Below are 19716 nucleotides of genomic sequence, written 5' to 3'. Positions count from 1 at the left end.
AAGGCTGGAGACATTTAGCTCCATTCATGCTAGCTCCACACGGAGTATGGCCACAAATCTACATTAATACTAATAACATTGTGCCCCCTAGAGCTCCCCAGAGTCTGTTGAAGTTCTGTTTGAAGTGATTTTTTTGAAGGTTTTTTTTTTAAGGTTTTATTTATTTATTGACAGAGAGAGACACAGCGAGAGAGGGAACACAAGCAGGGGGAGTGGGAGAGGGAGAAGCAGGCTTCCCGCCGAGCAGGGAGCCTGATGCGGGGCTCCATCCCAGGACCCTGGGATCATGACCTGAGCCGAAGGCAGACGCTTAACGACTGAGCCACCCAGGCGCCCCTGAAGTGATTTTGAAAATCAGAAGCCATGCGTGTTTCCCAGCAGGTCCTCACCCCTCTGTCATTGGGTTGTCAGGGTCAGGAATGGTGGAGTCTTGCCTCAAAGGTGGAATAATCTGGGGGCCTGGGTGGCTCAGTAGGTGAAGCATCTGCCTTTGGCTCAGGTCATGATCTCAGGGTCCTGGGATCAGAGTCCCGCATTGGGCTCCCTGCTCAGCCAGGAGCCTGCTTCTCCCTCTCCCTGGGCCCTGCTTGTGCTATCTCTGTCTCTCTCTCAAATAAATAAAATCTTAAAAAAAAAAAAAAGTTGGAAGAATCCATAATCCTCTCACCTAGTCCAACAAGCCGAGTCCTTCCTCTCAGTCCATGTTGGTGTAATTGGCATGAAATTCCCCGTTCAAGTGGAACAGATCTTGAGGTTTGGACAAATGTGAGTAAGAGCTTTGTTTTTGAAAGGGGTGCCGGATGGGTCCAGACTAAGAGAACAGAAGCTATTGAATCTGCTAGGTAGGACTTCACTGTCTTCCCACTTCTTGTCCCCAAGAGATTCAGTTACTGCTGGGGCCCTAGAGGTGTACAGAAATACAGAGTGAAACAGAAACGATGCCTATGTGCCTCTGCTATTTTGGGGGGGAGGTTGGAGCTAAGTTGTCTTTATTCTCCTCTGGCCTCTGCTTCTATTTTGTTTTATGCGTGGGTTGTTGTTTTTTTTTTTTAAGATTTTATTTATCTGTTTTAGAGAGACAGAGAATGCAGGAGTGGGGAGGGGCAGAGGGAGAGGGAGAGAAAATCTCAAGCAGACTCCCCGCTGAGCGCAGAGCTCCACGCAGCGCCTGATCCCAAGACCCTGAGATCATGAGCTGAGCCGAAATCAAGAGTGGGACGCTCAATCAACTGAGCCCCCCGGGCGCCCCTGCTTCTACTTTGCTTTAAGTAGAGGTCAACTGGTCCGTGGTTCGGTGCTCACAACGGTCGCGGCCAAAGCTGACCCCGGGCTGCATCCCTTGGGCATATGGGTCTGTGTCCTCCGACGCTCCGCTGCTTCCAGGTCCTGCCTGGCCTCGGGAGCCGGGAGTCAGGATGGTCTCATCCTCACCATTTAGCCACAATCAGTCCCTTCCCTCCACACGACACGGTTGACATCAGTGCGTTTCCCAGACATCACTTCATCTGACCCTGACAGAAATGCCCTGGCGTTGAGAAGGTAGATATTGCTCTGTCTGCTTCTGTCCATTAGGATCCCGAGTCTGTCCAACTTCCCCATTTCATGCCAGGCTTTGAAAATGTAGCTGAACCCTCCCAACAGTGGCCCAAGGAAACTCCAAGGAAACATGAAGGATTCAGTCAAACTGGTTACTTGGCATCCTGCAGACCACTGTTTCCCAATCTGCAAGCATATCAGGGCATTTGGTGCGTCAGGAAGACGCCCTGGGTGGTGCCACAGCTCAGGGTTTCCTCATTTCCATGGGCTTCCTGTCTCTGTTCTCTCTAGCTTCTAACTGTCACTGCAACCACATCTCGTTCTTCAGCCTGAAGTCACGTGCAAAAGTTTAGAGGTTCCTAATCGGTGCAGACTCTTCGGGAGCAGAGGATGCTCACCGAACAAGGTACGGTCAAGAGCTATCACAAGCGGGAGGCGGGTCAGATGCAAGGGCGCTGCTGGGAGGCTGCCTGCCTTCCGGACCCGCTTCTGGCACCTGTGGGCTCTGTGACCTGGGCAGATCTGAAATCTCTCTAAGCTTTGGTTTTTTTCATCAATAAAGTGCGGATGATAGGACCTACTTCACAGAGTTTCTTTGAGATTGAAATAACACGCCTGAGGCATTTAGAAACATTCTCTGGGCAAGCTTAGCACTCAGTAGATACTAGCTGTCACTAGTTTTAACAATGTTTTCAATTATATGACATTTGCAGATAGATATGAAATCATCTTCAACCAGACGGCAAATGCATGGAAAGCTATTTAAAATCTTCAGAAGTAAAGCTCTAAATTTGATGTTACTTTCCTGATTAGGAAAAATGGTGAGAAAGGGCTGACTGTGTCTACTGCTTTATAGGTCCTTTGATCCTTCCTATAGCCCCGTAGGGTAGGTAACATTATTCTAATTTCACCTACAAAGAAACCAAGAAACAAAGCTGCTAAATAACTTGCCCAACGTCAGAAATCTTGGCGGTGGTGAGGCTGGACCTCAACGTCAGGTCATGAGTAGGGGGTCACAAGAGGGGTACTCTGGTCTGCCTTGAAGAGGTGCTTTTAAGCCACGCCAAGGAAGAGAGTGCATATTCAAATGTGCTACCTTCCCCACTGGGTGTCCACAAGAGAAAGAATCCGGTCACTGGAAACCGATCGTCAGCTTCTCTGCTCACTGTTCTTGTTTGTTTTGTGGGAAGCCGGTTAGAATAGAGAATAACACCCCTTTTCCTTTTGCTGTGGCTTTGGACACCTGTCCTCTGAGTCTTCGGGTACCCTGGCAATTTGCAGGTGAGCAAAGACGTAACCTCACTGAAAACCTTTGACGAAAGGACGACCAAAACAAAAAGGCTTGGTACTGGATGAAATGTCTTGCAGAAGTGAATTGGGTCAAAGCAGTTTCTATGTGAGGAAAGGATTCCCATGCTCAGAGTTAGCTCACTGCGTTTGCTTCCTTCCACACTTTCTCAGTGTTCCTAGGATGTCCGTCCGGTTTTCAGTAGGGCACTATTTTCATTTCTTAAAGCAAAGTTGTTGTATAAAATTAATCTGTGATTATTAAATGTCTTACGTCAGGCGTTCCCACGATGTGGCTGATTTTAACAACAACCTGTTGTTTGATCTGTGGAACTTTAAGTGCTGGTAGATTCTTTAATTTGGAAAAAGAAGCGAATCCTGAAGTGTGGATGAATATTGTAAGTCATGCCTAGTCCCAAAGGACATCACATAAGGCACATGAATGGTCTTGTGATAGCAGAGAGTCTCAGATAAGGGAACAGATAAAATGTAGGTGGCATTTAACATTTCTCTAAGAGTGAACCTAGGGACATCTCCCCTTTTGGCTGAGTAAATAACATTTTCTAGTAATATAAAGCAAAAAAGAATTTATAGGCCACCTCCTCTTTTGAATTTATATTTTAAAAATATTAAAATGTCTATTTTAAGCTGTTTGGATAATACATATAAATGCCTTCTACCAAACCATAAGGGGTCTCAAGAATCAACTGGAGAACATAGTTCTGTTAGAAAATACTAAATATTATCTCTACCCAACTACCCACCCCCAAACTTGCCAATAGCCGACATTTTTTAATATTCTGCTAATTTTTTATCAAGACTTCACATAGTAAATTGATTTTACAGTTACCTGGGGCTACAGATTTCAGATAATTCACCCCAATAAGCACACACCAGATGCTTTGTTCTAGTTCCTTCCTATCACCTCTGGAGAAGATGTTGAGCTAATGTCTGTGTTTTTACCTGGCAGAGTGAGATCATCACCTACAATGGCTACCCCAGTGAAGAGTATGAAGTCATCACTCAGGACGGGTACATCCTCAGCGTCAACAGGATTCCTCATGGACGAAAAGATGCCAGGAGCCCAGGTAAAAGATGTTCTCTCCTGCAAAGGAGGACAGCAGATGGCTACAATTTAGTGTTGGCTTTCCATTAAGAGAACGACTGGCTTATCAAAATCGATGGACTCTTGGATTAGTCTTTAAATAGTTAACAGGGAGTCTCATTCTTTTCCAATTCTCTGAAGACAGTCAAGAACCTAGAAATACAAAAGGCAAGACAGGTCTTGTTGACAGCAAGCAGGCCTGCTTGGTCGGGGTGTAAATGCAAAGGCGGGGCCAACATTTCTTTCATTCGTGACTGATTTCTCATGTGGAATATTGCTGCATCCCAGGAAAATGGATTTCCTCACTTGCAAAGAGATTGGCCGGGTTGCATGAAGTCTCTCCTGCCCCCTCCAGAATCAATAAGCCTCCTTCTGCAGGATTAAAAAAAAATCAAATTAAATGACCCTGACATTTCTGAAACTTTTTCCGGGAAGGAAAACTAGAACATTCTTCCTATGTTTCGATCGGAGGGACGGAAGTTTTGTGGGAGGAAAGAGCATGGTGTTAATAAGGCCTGAATTCTAGCATGAAGAGCCAGCCACGCAAAAGCAGAGAAATTGCTCTTTAAATAGGGACATGTCACCGCAAAGCTCAAGATGAGTGAGGAAGAGAGAAGCATAAGCAAAGTGTCTGGGAAGTTTGGGGGGCAAATCCTTTACCTGTCACTCACCATCCCTCCTGCCATTCCTATTCAGAGGTGGCTAAAATCGCCCTGTTTGACTTTCTCTCCTCTAAGAAAGAAAGGCCTGATTCTAGAGATTCAGAATGAAGACTGAGAGTGGAATGTAGCTGGGGGGTAAGAGACAAATGGGAGACAGCCAGCTGAAGGTGAGTTTCAGATCACTAACAAATCAGTTTCCCGGACAAGTTCCACTTAGAATGTACTTACACAGAAATTGTTCATCCTGTATCTCAAATTCAAATCAACAGGACATCCTGAGTCTTCTCTTAATCTTCACTTTCATTTTTTTTTTGCAAAATCTGGCAACACCAGCCTTGGGGGTTGGGGGCTAGGAGCTCTAAAAGGAGAGCATTTTTTTCCAGGAAAAGTTTTACTTAAGAAGGGAGAATTTGGGGAAGGTTTGGAATTAAAAACCATTGGATAAGTGTATTATTCTAAAAGCTTTACATTAATTTATATCCAATAAACCTCTCCGCATCCCTAGGAGGTCGGTGCTAGGAATAGTTATCATTTTACAGATGATGAACCCGACCAGGCTCTGTAAAATGCTCAAAGTCACACATATAGCAAGTGGTGGAATTGGGATTCAAACCCAGCCTGGCTCCAGAGCCCATGGTCTTACCCACTAAATTATGGTGCCTTTTTGGAACCTTCTGCGTTGGTTCTCCTCATCTCCCTGAACACCTTCTCCCTCAGGAATTTGACAGTTGTCAGAGGGATGTTGAGCCGATTCTATTATATTTGGGGTTTTCAAATGCTCTCCGGTGGGCAGAGGCTGGGGATTTGGCTGGAAGCTTGGCGAGGAACCAGTCATTGTCCATTTACGCTCTCCTCCTCCTCCTCCCCGGAAGGGGCATGGGATTCCATCAAACACGATCATTTTCCTGTCTTTGCAAGTCAGACCCCAGAGAGAGGCAAAGGCGAATTCACAGAGCAGCGAGCTCAGTTACGAGCACCCACTTTGGTGTGAAACAGAACTGGGCTTTCGTCCTGGCTCTGCACCTTGTTAACTGGGTGGCCCCTTGGGAAAGTCACTTCACTACCTTAAAGCTCAGATTCTGCATCTGTAAAATGAAGATCCTTAAAATAGTAGCTACTTATATCATAATAGAGGTATTATGAGAATGTAACAAGCTCATGGGTGTTCCTCTCTTCATCTGTCAGCATAGCACCAGGTATAATGCATGTGCTCAAGAAACTTACGTGATTCTCACGCTCTACACGAATGACAAGGGGGAAGGTGAATGCTGATTTTGGTTTTTGCTTCTTCTGGTGTGGGGTGTGTGTGTGTGGGGGGGTTCTATCATGTCCCTGAGATGCTCTATTTATCATAAATTATTCTCTCTCTCCTCTCTCTTCCTCCCTCCCTCCAGGACCCAGGCCAGTCGTATATATGCAACATGCCTTATTTGCAGACAATGCCTCCTGGCTGGAGAATTTTGCCAATGGCAGCCTTGGATTCCTTCTAGCAGATGCAGGTTACGATGTCTGGATGGGAAACAGCCGGGGGAACACTTGGTCAAGAAGACACACAACACTCTCAGTGACTGAAGAAAAATTCTGGGCATTTAGGTAAATTGGATCTAAGAAAAATCATGAAGATAGTTTGAGGCAATTTCTTTGAATATAATAGTGTGGATGATGTTACTAATAATCTGTAACAATGGAAGTCACATAGTTCCTTGTAGTTTCTACTAATATCTCAAAGCAGAGAAATAGCAAGAAGTTAGATTTCCACTGATTCTCCCTCAAGCACGTTATATCATTTTAACATGATAATTTTAACGTCCAATTCTATCCAACACTATACATCATAAGTCTGTCCCAAGGGACAGCTCAGGGAATTCCTATGATCGTTGCACACATTCACTTAACCAGTGTTTGCTGACTGTCTACTGTATGTACAGTTCCAGCCCCTGAGCACTCAAGAGTGAGCAAAATACCTGCCCTCACGAAGCTTCTGTTCATTCTAGTGCTGCTAATCCAGGTCTTTTCTCTTGGACAGGCCAATCAGTTTTGCAGAGATGATGTATACCAGTACTATATTTTATTTGGAGAAATTCTGGTTGAGACGGTATTGCGTACCATTTTTCAAGAGAACTCCAATATGAGGTCTTTAAAACCTTGCGAATGGGCAATGGAGAACAATGTTCTCGTATGGTGCCTCTTTGACTGAAAGTATTTTCTGCTTTCACCAGAGGACAGGCTGATGCCTGCAAGAGACTTCCCTTTTGCAAGGCTAAGCTAGAACAGAGTGTGCATTCCTACCATATTAATGAAATAATGAAAAATACCCACTGACAGGTTGAGAATGAAGGAAGGGAAGAACAAATTGTTAGGGTCAGAGCTTTGGGGCAGGAACAAATAACAGGAAATATTTCGCCTCACTGGCCCTTAGCTGGGAGCTTGAAGCTTGTTTACTATAAGACATCACAAGAATTCTCTTATACGCAGGAGTGTCAGCCTACAGATTTCCTATTTCCTCACATGTCCTTTTGATAAGCAAGCCTCGAGCCCATGGGCTACCTGGCTCCACTAAGTATTACGTAAGTCTTTTGGTTCTCCTGGGTTAATTCCAGTTGAGCTGGGGCTATGGCATGTTGGTAGATATCGAACATATCTCTAATGCAGAAAGAAACAATAATAACAGGTGCACCTGAGTCATGATTTGACTGTCATCCAATCCCCTTAGCTGCCCTGCTCGAGAGCAGGTATTATGTCCATTTCACAGACTGAGCAACCTGAAGCTCAGAGCATTTAAGTAACTTATCACGAGTTTCTCAGCTAGAATCATGATTTGCAACCAGTTCTGTTTCCAAAGCTGAGTATGAAATGGCCCGAAGGTCTGGAAGTGCCCTGTGGGTGTTGGAAGAAGAGGCAGGCAAAACCGGGGAAAGGGAAGGGCAAGAAGGGGAGAAAAGGTAGGAGTGGCCTTCAGACAGTACACACAAGTCTTGAAATCAGTCCTGCTGTTAGACTGTAACGCACATAAATGCGGCGAACAAAAGCTACGCTAGCCAACACGTGATTGGAGAAATAAAGAGATGCACTCTAAAGGAGTGACCGCCACAGGATTCTGTGTATAAAAAGTAAGTGAGCAGGTGCTCTGAGTTTAAACTTAGTAGCGAGTATTTATGAGCCCCCGTTTTATTTTGCAGTTTCGATGAAATGGCCAAATACGATCTCCCGTGTGTAATAGACTTCATTGTAAAGAAAACTGGTCAGGAGAAGCTGTATTTCATCGGGCATTCACTTGGCACTACAATAGGTATGTTTACAAGTGTCAATGTTTTACAAGAGTCAAAGCCTCACAAGAGTTCACCTCTCAACTGGAACAGAACCACTGCCATTTACCGTGCCCTTAATTTTCCATCTTGTGCTAGACATGTTGTGCTAGTGTTCTACGTGGCTGTGAACTTGAATTTCAGAGACTGTGTCAGGCAAATCTTTCCTCCATTTCTGGTTACAACAGCACTTTTGTAATGGTGATATAATTTCCATGTGCCCCCAAACCAAAGTATTTCCAAAGAGTAAGTTTCTAGATCCCCCCTGTGCTAAAATAGTAAAGCCTAATGACAGGAAATATCCCTGAAGGATGATAAGTATGTGTCAATCATGCCTTCCTCACAATCCATTTGGGATTTTAAAAAATAGTCAAAGGGTGAGCTTATACTTACATTTGAACGAATTGAAAATATATGATCACTTTTTTAAAAGATTTTATTTATTTATTTGAGAGAGAGAGAGCACATGAGAAGGGGCGAGGACAGAGACAGAGGGAGAAGCAGGTTCCCCGCTGAGCAGGGAGCCCGATGCCGGGCTCGATCCCAGGACCCGGGGATCATGACCTGAGCCGAAGGCAGACGCTTAACCAACTGAGCCACCCAGGCGCCCCTACAGTCACTTTTTTTTAGCTGAAATACAAAAGCATACATCCACTGGGCTTATCTATTTAGCGTGCAATTTAATATTTATGGAATAGCAATTAAATTCAAGCACTATACAGAACATTTTTAAAAGTTCAAGATCCAGCCCTCTGAAAATGTACTTCTTAGTGATTTACTAGATCTTTTAGAAAGAAATCAAAAATCCAGCTTCAAATAAAGATTTAGAGGAATCCATACTACGAATATTGTGAATTTGTTAGTGATCTTCCACTAAAATTTCTAACTTTGAGAACACAGATTCAAATCAGGTCAGTCTGCCTCCCCCCAGTGAGGGTGTTGGGCATGTGGAGAAACCGGATGGTTCAGGTATGACTTGAGTGGGGTCTAGAAAAGTGGGCAGGAGTAGATAGGCCCTTATAGCTGATCTGCAAAGAAAACAGAAAATACCTGATCAGCATTGCTCTGCCTTGCATTTAGGGCATGAGTTTTTCAGTGAACATCCTCCGCATTTGGGGCAGAGCAATTTTGGTTATGTGGGAAGGACCCGCTCTAGACATTTAGCAAACCCATGCTCCAGCTTACACTATGAGTCAGGGCGAGCACGGAACAACTCACCTCCACACACTTCCAGAGATCTTACCCGGGGAAGTATTATACCAGGATACCAGTTTCAGTCTTTGTTGGCTCAGCCAATTAATACAAAGTCTGTTCTTTTTCTGGCCAAAATGGTTTCAATGTTTCAACAAGAGTTTCAGGAAAAAAAGCAAGAGTGTATGTGTGCGCGTGTGCGCGTGTGCGCGCGCGCACACACACAGTGGCAGGGTCCCGGGAAGGCATCCCAGGGAACCGAAACACACAGGCACTCCACATACTTCCCCATGCAGCGCGGCTTGCCACCCTCCTCCTCCTCGGGCTAGAAATGCGTGGTATGCTGTTGCTGGAAAGTCAGAGCGAATGGAGACAGCTGGTCCTTACCGGGACCACAGAGGACTGAGGGAAATCAGGGAACATTCTGGAGGTTGGTCAGCATCCAGTGAAGCACTGGGAGGGATGAAATTTCTTTGCACTGTGAGAAAAAACAAGCGTGGGATCCCTGGGTAATACTGCGTGAAGCACTGATGGGTTCCTCTCCCGTGAACCAATTGTTTACTTCTGGAAGCTCCGTGACTCATGCTGGCATCTCAGGGTTGGCGGTAAAATGACAGAACTGCTAGCGCTTAGCCCATGCGGGGAGGTGGGGGGGGGAGGTGGGTTGGGGGGGTGAAGCTCTCCTCAAGACCCCCCGGCAGTGGCGGCTCAAGCAGCTTATCCCTCCCTCACTCCCCCCAACCAAGTCAAATTGTCCAGAATACGAGGAAAATGGACACGAGAGCAGAGAGGACTGAAGGCAGATTATCTTCGCTGAATAACTCAGAAGAGTTTCCCGATTCAGCCGCGGGATCATCGCAAGAGAGGGATAAGTTGTCAAAGCGGAGTCCTGCTCGTTAGTAGGGACATTGCCTCAGCATTTCTAATTTTTACAAGATTGTCTTGTCTCCTGTTCTCTTAGGGTTTGTAGCCTTTTCCACCATGCCTGAACTGGCACAAAGAATCAAAATGAATTTTGCCTTGGGTCCTGTGGTCTCATTCAAATATCCCACGGGCATTGTTACCAGTTTTTTCCTACTTCCAAAATCCGTAATCAAGGTAGGCTTCTCATTTTCGCCAAAATGTCTCTGAGGATCCCATTTTGGACCGTAGATCCTTATTATTGTAAAATCTATTACGAAGGGAAAGACGGAAAATAGGAAATTTACGTGAAATCTATAGAAGCCAGATTCTGTGCTTTGTGTGTGTATGTGTGTGTGGGTGGGTGGGTGTGTATGTGCGTCCGTGTATGTTCATGTCTGCGCCCACGTGCGTGTCTACAATTCCCACATACAACTTACCATACTCAGCCATTAACAGACCTGAGTGTATATCAGAATTTCTAGTTAGGTGACTGTGATGTAGTTTAAAATCCACTCACAATTTTCTCATTCCATTCAGTTCCACTGGATAGGTCAATAAATTCACGATGCCCAGATGGAAGACATGATGTTGGATAAGCCTGAATAATACACCCCTTCCTGTAGGGGAGCTTGCTTTAATTTACCAAAGCTATGATTCCAAAACCTAAATGTCTTACAGCTCAATCATTCGTTCAGACATTTATTGGTTATTTTCCAGGGGTTGAAAAAGTAGTTTGGTTGCCAATTATGGATTTGGGACTTTATCCAACAAAAGTCTTTCTCTCTCTCTCTTTTTTTTTTTTTTTCTGTTTGCTTTTTGTTTCTCTAAAAAGGTCATTGCCATGATAAACATAGTATTTTGGCAAAATCGCCTTTTTGATTCGGGGTGTCAGCTAAAATGAATTTTGGCACAATGAAATCGAGGAGACTGATAAGGGTCTCACAGTAATTCATACGTAAAATGAGGCCCTGGCTCAGGGTGAAGGGGTGGGAATGGGAAAAAAAAATTATTTCTGAGCTAACACAAGGATGAATTTCCATAGAGCCTAATGATTGGTTCCAGAGTTTTATTGTATTGTTTACTATAAGCTCAAGTGATGCAATTTCTCTTTTGTGTAGTTGATAGTTCCGTTGCCAGAGTGTGTTGACACCCGTTAGTTTGGGATGTTTTCTACATTTGGGCAGAGTTGAGCAGACAAATTACTTATATTACATTTGGAGGTAGACACATCTATCTCTAAATACATCATTTTTACATTTTATATCTTACATATATATGGCTTTGCGGGCATAGGTGGGGTCTGAGGCTTATCTCAATTCATATTACCTGCTGTCAGATTTCCTGTCACTTTCAGTCCCATTCCCTGACCCTTCCCACCATTCCTGTCTGTGGTCCCCAGAAGCTCCAATCCTCCCATCAGAGAGCCCCACCCAAGCTTACTCTCCCAAGCCCTAGAAATTTTAACTGTGCTGTGTCCCATTATGTCAAGTATTTTCCGTCCAGTGGCCCCCTCCCCTCAGTACTCCATGGTCCGCTTTCCAGCCCAAGAGCCGGCTCCGCTGGGATGCTGCTGAAAAGGTCGTGTGCACATGTGTAGTAGGGGAAACCTTGCTTTTCCTTCCTAGTCAAGGCAATATTTGGCCTTAAGGAGAAACTGCTCTGCCTTTCTTGCCAATTAATGAGAGGTAAGAAACATAGGCAGTCAGCAACTGGACAGAATAGGGGAGCTTCACCATGGAGAGGCAAATTTGGGGCTGAAGAGCCTTACTGCAATCTCTTTTTAAATTATGTTTGTTGATCTTCCCTGGATAGAGATGGGTTCATAAATAGTTCTTTTCCCAAATGACTTAGTCTCCTTGGCAGAAGCAGCAAATACAGGTGGACATAGATCTCCAAGAATCCTTATTCCTGGGTTGAAGGGAATGTCAAGAAGCCTGAAAACAATTCTTGAAAGGATAATTACTGTTTATTTTTACAGGGCATTTTTGGTACCAAAGGCATATTTTTAAAGACGGGAAGGGAACCTTCCCTCAAACTCTGCAACAATAAAATATTATGGGTGATATGTAGTGAACTCATGTCCTTATGGGCTGGATACAACAAGAAAAATATGAATACGGTACGTATAATGATTATGGGACCATTTCCAGCTTTTCTCTGACTCACCTTGATGTATCTATTACACTGCATAAACTAACGTGGTGTTCTAAACTGTAAAGGGGGAGATTTGCTACGCATAGACTGGGTATTCAATGGGCCACGAATGTGAAAACTGGGGGATGGAATAGGTAGGTTCATCTTTCCATTCCTGGTCATATTAGGAAAACAGATGTCCATCAGGGGTAGGAGTGTCACACATTCCCTATCAGCCACCCTTGCTATAGTCAATTCGATTTCACAACGAATACCATGCATTTAAAAAAAAAAAAAAAAATCCCAGAAAAGAAGTCCAGATGAGCATTGAACTTATTTCCTGTGTGCCTTCGTTTGTTGGGTGACTTTGGCCTCAGATAAAACTCCCCACTTAACTTGGAGGGCACAAAACAGAATGGAACGGAGATAGAACCCCTTTCCCACAAAAGAGGAGCAATCCTATTTCATCAACTCTTTGCTTCCTGTTAGGGAGAATTCAAGGAGGAGGAAGAGTGTACCCGTGCAGGGTAATGTGGTTGAATAGCTAGCTCTGTCACATTCCACATGGCGGCCAATGAGGCTGGTACAGTGAAGCTAGTCCCCAGATGGCTCTTCTCTGCCAGCCCACCCTACCCCTATTCGAGACGTGTAGTTGTGCCAGACCGAAATACAAGAGGAACCATTGTTCAAAGCCTGTTTATTCAAAAGTAAACATTTTTAATAGTTCCCTTGATTACTTTCGTTCTACGGTGTTCTAAGACGTAAGATTCCGATTACTAGTATATCTCTATAATATTCATCTCTACGTTGTTTACAAAGACCGAAGCACAGTGCATAGGAAGTGATTATATTTAGCTTTCCTTCCACGATATTTTATCTTATCCTCACAAAAGCCTGGCACAGTATGATTTTTAGTGTGTTCATTTAATAGGCGAAAATACAGAAACTCACAAGTTGCCCAAAGTCACAAAGCTTATAATTAACAGAGTTAAGTTAACGCCTGGGGGGCTCAGTCATTAAGCGTCTGCCTTTGGCTCAGGTCATGATCCCAGGGTCCTGGGATCGAGCCCCGCATCGGGCTCCCTGCTCCGCGGGAAGCCTGCTTCTCCCTCTCCCACTGCCCCCTGCCTGTGTCCCCTCTCTCACTGTGTCTCTGTCAAATGAATAAATAAAATCTTAAAAAAAAAAAAAGAGTTAAGTTCTGAAGCCCAGTTGTTTTGACACCCAGATCTGAGACAGGGCACACCCACCCTTGCAAATGTGCATGTGCACAGCACCCCCCTCCTTGCAAATTATCCCACGACTTCAGAGCTGGTGCACGTTGGCTCTCAAGAAATCCATGACCTGACATGAGCTCTTATTTACCTAGACGATTAGGCCTTGTCATTTCCCAAACCCCAGCTTTGGTTTGCTACTTCTTAGCACACTTGTTCTCTGCTTCTGGGAGGTATACTTTTTTTTCGCTGGGTGATTTTTGCTAGAGTATGTTTTATTTCCCTTCAGAGTCGAATGGATGTGTATATGTCACATGCTCCCACTGGATCATCGATGCAGAACATCCTGCATATAAAACAGGTAATGTCTTTGTCATGGAAGACGCTTCCAATCTTATTTCGGTACATCTGAAAGGAGAGAGTTAGCAGGTCTACCCTAAGAAGGTTCGAAGCTGGCTTCTGTTTTGTCTCTGTCACCATCTTTGGTTTGATTTCCCCAGATTTGAAGGGAAAGGACAAGGTATGGTACAGACCAAGCAGGTGACATAAATGAACCCAGTCTTAGATCGGAGCTTGTAAAACAGAGTCTGAGCTGAAGCAAGAGGTAACCAGGGAAGGCCTCCGGTGATAGAACCTTCCCGGGAGAGAGAACTATCTGAGGTTTGACTTCCCCCTAAGGAGTCGTGATTTCCCATTGGCTGTCCCCCTTCAAACCAAGGGAGACCATTGCTTCCCTCTCTGTTGGCCTTGTGCTTCTAGTGGTAAAAATGTATTTATATCCTTCTGGTGACCCAGAAAGCTTTATTTTCTTCCCAGTGCATAGTGGTTTTCTAAGATTTACTATAAAAATTGTGATTCTTACTCTGATTATTTTTCCAAAAAACATGTATTTCAGCTTTACAGATCTGATGAATTCAGAGCTTATGACTGGGGAAGCGAAGCTGAGAACATGCGTCACTATAATCAGGTGAGCTACTTGGAATGGCCCCAGAAGGGTGGCTTTGAGACATTATAATAAGAAATTGGGATGACTGGGTGGCTCAGTTAGTTAAGCGTCTGCCTTCGGCTCAGGTCATGATCCCAGGGTCCTGGGATCGAGCCCCGCATCGGGCTCCCGGCTCCGCGGGGAGCCTGCTTCTCCCTCTGCCTCTGTTCCTCCCCCTGCTTGTGTTCCCTCTCTCTCTCTCATGCTTTCACACTCTCTTTGGCGAATAAGTAAATAAAATCTTAAAAAAAAAAAAAAGAAGTTATTGGAGAGTGAAAAGAATCCTGCCTGACAGTTAGTGGCATTCTCACTGATAGCGCTTTTTAAAAAAGGACTAATTTAAATATGCATTCATTGCAGAAAACCTAAAAATAAATAGAATAGAAATAAAAGAAGGATAGCTTAAGGAATTCTAATAATTTATAATCCCTCCATCCAGAGAACACTATATGTATCAGTATTTTACTGCATTTATTCCAATCTTCTCAGTATCACTGCTTTCACACAATTTTTAATCTTGCTTTTTCATTTACAGTTACACAAGACCTAGCCAATGCTACTGAGGTGGTTTTTAACATAGTTTTGTTGACAGTATAATAATGAAAATTGTTTCATAAAAATCTGTAAAAATGTACAGAGAAAATGAATACCCAGTTCTTGATGTCAACAGAAAAAAATACAGGATCCCACATGAAAATTAAAAGAACACTACATCAAAAATTAATGATGTAATGTATGGTGATTAACATAACATAATAAAATAAGATTTAAAAAATTAAAAAAAAATAAAAAAGAATATTATCCACCCATGAAGAGTCGAGCCTTTAGCATCTTTTTGCCTTCTGAGTATTCACACTAGAATTTGGAGACTCATTTAGCCCTCCTGTGCCTGTGGTAAATCCTGTTGCCACCATTTCTTTTCTCAAATTCAGGAGCTGGGCTTCTCAGTATGAGGCACACACATTAAATTAAATTTTTCCAATATTTTCCCAGACTGACATATTTAAGGCTATTTATTAGTGCAAATACAGATCAATTAAGTTGTTTCTGAGCATCAAAACAGTCAATCAGACCAGTCAATTTCTCACTAATGGATTGAATTGTTAGACAAATGATTCTACTAGCTCTTAGGACAACTAAGAGAGCTATGTATATTTTTATTATTTTTTAAGCTTGATTAAGGTAGAATTTACAAACAATAAAATTCACAAATTTTCCAATTCAATGAGTTTTGGCAAATACACTCATTCCTGTAACCAGGCCACAATCAAGATATAGAAGTTTCCACTACCCCCCAAAGTCTTCCCCTGCCCCTCAGGCCATATATATTCACAGATGCATTTATTTGCAAATGCTTAGAATAGGGCCAGGAAAAAAAGACAAAACAGCAACAACAGAAGTTAAAAGAATTGTCTTCAGAGAGCGGAAGAAAGGCAGACTGAACTAGGGGAGCCGGAAGGAATTAAGGGAAGGTGAAGGAATTAAGGAGGCTCTCAGTTTGGATTTGACATACTTCTCTTTTCTTCCATTATTTTTGATGAGCATATTTAATTTATATATTGTTTCCGTTTACAAGAAAATGAAACAAAAATGTCACCCATACACTTAGGACCATTGTTAGTCAAACTCTTGCTTGTTCAGCTTTTTTGAGGCAAAATTGACAAATAAAATTGTAAGATTGAAGGATACAATGTGCTGACTTAAATATATGGGAGTGTCAGTGTCCTTAGAATTTCCCAGTGGTTAGCTGGTCCAATCTGATCCTGTCTGCTTTGAGTATGATTTTAGGTCACTTGAAGTCAATTTTTATTATATTCTGGCCTCATTTATTATTTATTATATTCTGGCCTCATTACTTTGCCGTCTTCCTAAGTTCCCAGCACAGTCTTTGTGCCCACTGCATTTTATTGAGAACAAGGAGACTAACCCGTGTCAGCTCCACGAGGGTAGAGATTTCCTTCCGTTTCCTTCACCGGCGTTTTCTCACCGGGCAGAGGACCTGGCACTTCCGGAGCCCTTAATACTTACTTGTTGCATGAATGAAATTTCTTAGTAGCCCTCTTATCCATCTTAAAATGACTCTGTCCCCTTGGCGTTCTTCTTCCTTCCTCTCAGAAAATGAATGCCCACTCATTTCCCAAGTTTGTGCGCCTGTGCCCTTGGCCCCATCTCTTCTCATCTCCTCTTCCTTTTGGCTCCTCTTACCCCTTAAATGAATTGCTGTTCCTTATGAAACAAACAAACAAACAAACAAACAAACAAAAACCTTCCGTCAACCTACAGATTCTGTCACTCATCATTCCGTCCTCTGATTTCAATCAACATTTTTTAATATTTCAAAGGGCTGAGTTTCTCCACTTCTTCCCTTCTTCCACTCACTCCTGAACCCTGGAAAATATAGTTTGGGTCTTCATCTTCCTATTACAGCTACTTTATTTAAAGTCGCGGGTGGTTTTTGATTGCCAAATCCAGTGGCCTGTTTTCGCCTTCAGATGTACGCTCTGTGAGGTCGCACAGCCCCTGTACCATTCACTCCCTCAACCCGGACTTCCACGATGCGGTGATCTTGAGTTTTCCCTTCCCTTTTTGATTGCTTCCTTCGTCCTCCATTGACACTGTCTGCTTTCTAGCTCCTCCACTCACAAATTGTCAGCCTTCCTCCAAGATTCTTCACACCTCTCTCCCTTTCTCCCTTGGAGAATGTAGTCATCCCCAAAGCTTCAATTATCCCTTCTCTGGACCATCCCTAACTGTGTGTCTAGATTGTTTCAGGATCTACTGCCAGCCTGTTCCTTCCTCAAGGCATCCCAGACTGATGGCCCTACAGTCACCCTAAGACAGAGCTCTGAGAAATGACCCTGCTTCATCCCCCCAAACTTCCAAAAGATGTCAAAATACCTTAGCCTAGACCTTGACTGTCTGTCTCCAATCTTATATCCTACTGCATTGTCTCACACAGTTTCTTCCCTGGGTTCACTGGAGAGCTTGCCAGCCTGACCGTGGTGTACATGCTCTGGCTACCCTCCAGGAAGCCCTGCCACCCTCATCCCTATCTGGTAAAATCCAACTGTCCCTCAAGAGTCATTTCAAATAACTCCTCTTTCTAGAAAGCCCCCGGTCAGCAGTTGTTTCTTCTTTGCCTTCAGTGCCATTGTATTTGGGGAGTGTTTCGTGGCATTTGACATACTCTACTTTGTAGGCAAACGTTTGTTGGCTTATCTTGCCTTGTTCCTGCATACTCCTTGAAGATACGGACCATTGCAGGCATTCTTTCTACTTCCCTCGGTGCCTGACAGAAATGTGTTCATAGTCAATGCTCATTTAGCAGCCCCTCTGCGTACCTGAACCCAGCTGTTGTAGTGAGGAGCTTTCTCTCTTGACCGCTCTTTCTCTCTTTTCCGTAGAGCCATCCCCCGCTCTACGACTTGACCACCATGAAGGTGCCTACTGCTATCTGGGCTGGTGGCCATGATGTCCTTGTGACGCTCCGGGATGTGGCCAGGGTAATCCCCCAAATCGGGAATCTCCAGTACTTCGACCTCTTGCCTGACTGGAATCACTTCGATTTCATCTGGGGCATGGACGCTCCTCAGCGGATGTATAGTAAAATCATAGCCTTGATGAAGTCATACTCCTGACTGCAGCACATCTCCATCTTGGTTCAAAGCTGCTTGCCAGCCCATGGGAGGCTTTGGGAAAGAGACTGATCTGCAGGGAGGCCTTCTCCGGTGTCCTTCACCTTGTTTGCTTGTTGCTGAGGGGCTCCCTTACCCGACATCCCGGCTCGGAATTATTTCAACTGTGTTGTTCTTAGCTAGAAACCCCACACGCCTGAAATCTCCAGTCTCTTCCCCTCAGTCAGGGGTAGGCCCAATTTTTCATGTCTGCGAAATAGGCACTTCGGAGAGTAGTTCAAAGAGGCCTTTTCCTTTCCTAGTTAAAGTCAATTTCTTAGAAGGAAAGACTTCATTTGAGAATATGTTTTGGGTGGCCATGATCATATGGCCTACTAGAAATCACAGTTAGGTGGTCATCTATAAACAGGCCATGGTCATCTATAAACAGGCCATGAAAATAAGCTCCGGCCCACATCCAGCATGAAAAAGAACAGACCGCTGGAAAAACTAATAAAATTGAAGTATTCCAGGAGCCCACTTTACTGTTATAAGCTAGAAAAAAAAGAAAGAGACAGACAGACAGACAGACAACACTGGGAATGACTATGTAGGATATGCTGAATTACTGATTATTTTGAAGTTACAACACATGAGAAATAATTCTGTCCCACCTCGCTCTAAAGATAAGTTACACTGATCACCGGCAGTGTTTTCATGGTCAAAGGGGAATTTATACTATTGCTTGCACCCAAGTGACATTTAAAGCATCTTCCAGAAAGCCTGTTTTAGAAGCGGCAAGGGAGGCTCTAGGAATATTGCAAGTCTTGCTCTGTTTCATTCTCTAAATGATGCCAGACCTTGATTTTAGGATTTAGTATGGAGTTCCAAGAGGAGCGTGAAGTTTTGTGTCTGTTTCTGGATTCCTGAGTGGTGGAAACTTGCAAAAGTTCTTTACCTTCTATGAAGATGTCATTAACGGAAAACTCTTTACAATCCTCAAGGAATCATAAATAACTGGTACACATACATACCTCCCACAGTTAATTTTAAACAAGTAAATGTAAATTAGCTCCCTAGTATTTGCATGGAGGACTGGGGTCTCTTGGATGTCAAATACCACATAATCATTCTTTAATAAATAATTCATACTTCATCATCTTTAGTTTTCATGTCTTTCAAAGGAATAACAATTTTAACACACTTGGGAAGCCATTGGAAGTACAAATCCTTCCATATTTGTGTAATTTTTATTTATCAGGATTAGACTGTCTCAGTTTGTTTTTAGTGACTTTTGGAGAGCTCTTCGAAGAGTGGAATGTAGTTTTCTTTTTTCTTTTTTTTAATCTAAATTCAATGAGCCAACATACAGCATATCACTAGTTTAAGATGTAGCGCTCAATAATTTATCAGTTGCGTATAACACCGAGTGAAAATGTAGTTTTCATGCAAACAGTACAGTCTTTTAAAGTCACATTTAACCAAATTAAACAAAATGCATTAAATAATATAACTATTATAACAGACAGAACAGGCATAAGTTAAGTCTGAGAACAAATATCTAACTCTTGGTAAGCTTACAGTTCAACGGGAACGAGTGGAAAGATGTGGCCATAATAGATTAGCTTATTCGTTATGAGTATTTAAGAGGCATTGGACATCCAGTTAAGATGCCTACAGAGAGAAAAGAGGCATTGGTTACTATAGGAATCGAGTTAGGTGGAGGTCAGTTGAGAGAGCTCCTGCAGGATTTGTCTTACTCGGCTATTGCTATAATGCTG

The 19716-nt window shown here is 43.4% G+C and overlaps 1 protein-coding gene across 2 annotated transcripts; it reads left to right on the top strand.

Annotated features, from left to right (window-relative positions):
- The first annotated feature begins 1155 nt into the window (after positions 1–1155).
- LIPN (lipase family member N) lies at positions 1156–19022 on the top strand. Of its 2 annotated transcripts, XM_028104589.2 has the most exons (11): positions 1156–1539; positions 1865–1942; positions 3103–3221; positions 3794–3911; positions 5985–6183; positions 7770–7879; positions 10048–10184; positions 11968–12108; positions 13626–13697; positions 14232–14303; positions 17726–19022. In XM_028104589.2, the coding sequence occupies exons 2-11, from the start codon at positions 1927–1929 to the stop codon at positions 17957–17959; spliced, it is 1218 nt and encodes a 405-aa protein (XP_027960390.2). In that variant the 5' UTR covers positions 1156–1539; positions 1865–1926; the 3' UTR covers positions 17960–19022. The 2 variants fall into 2 exon arrangements, with proteins under 2 accessions (XP_027960390.2, XP_027960389.2); XM_028104588.2 differs by lacking the exon at positions 1156–1539 and having other exon boundaries at positions 1834–1942.
- Positions 19023–19716: the final 694 nt, after the last annotated feature.

This window comes from Eumetopias jubatus, unplaced genomic scaffold, assembly GCF_037043125.1.
Source record: "Eumetopias jubatus isolate StellerSeaLion01/CBP00866 unplaced genomic scaffold, mEumJub1_p1.0 scaffold_17, whole genome shotgun sequence".
NCBI lineage: Eukaryota > Metazoa > Chordata > Mammalia > Carnivora > Otariidae > Eumetopias > Eumetopias jubatus.
The sequence above is the reverse complement of the archived record's forward strand: the minus strand, read 5'-3'. Positions and strand labels throughout refer to the sequence as shown.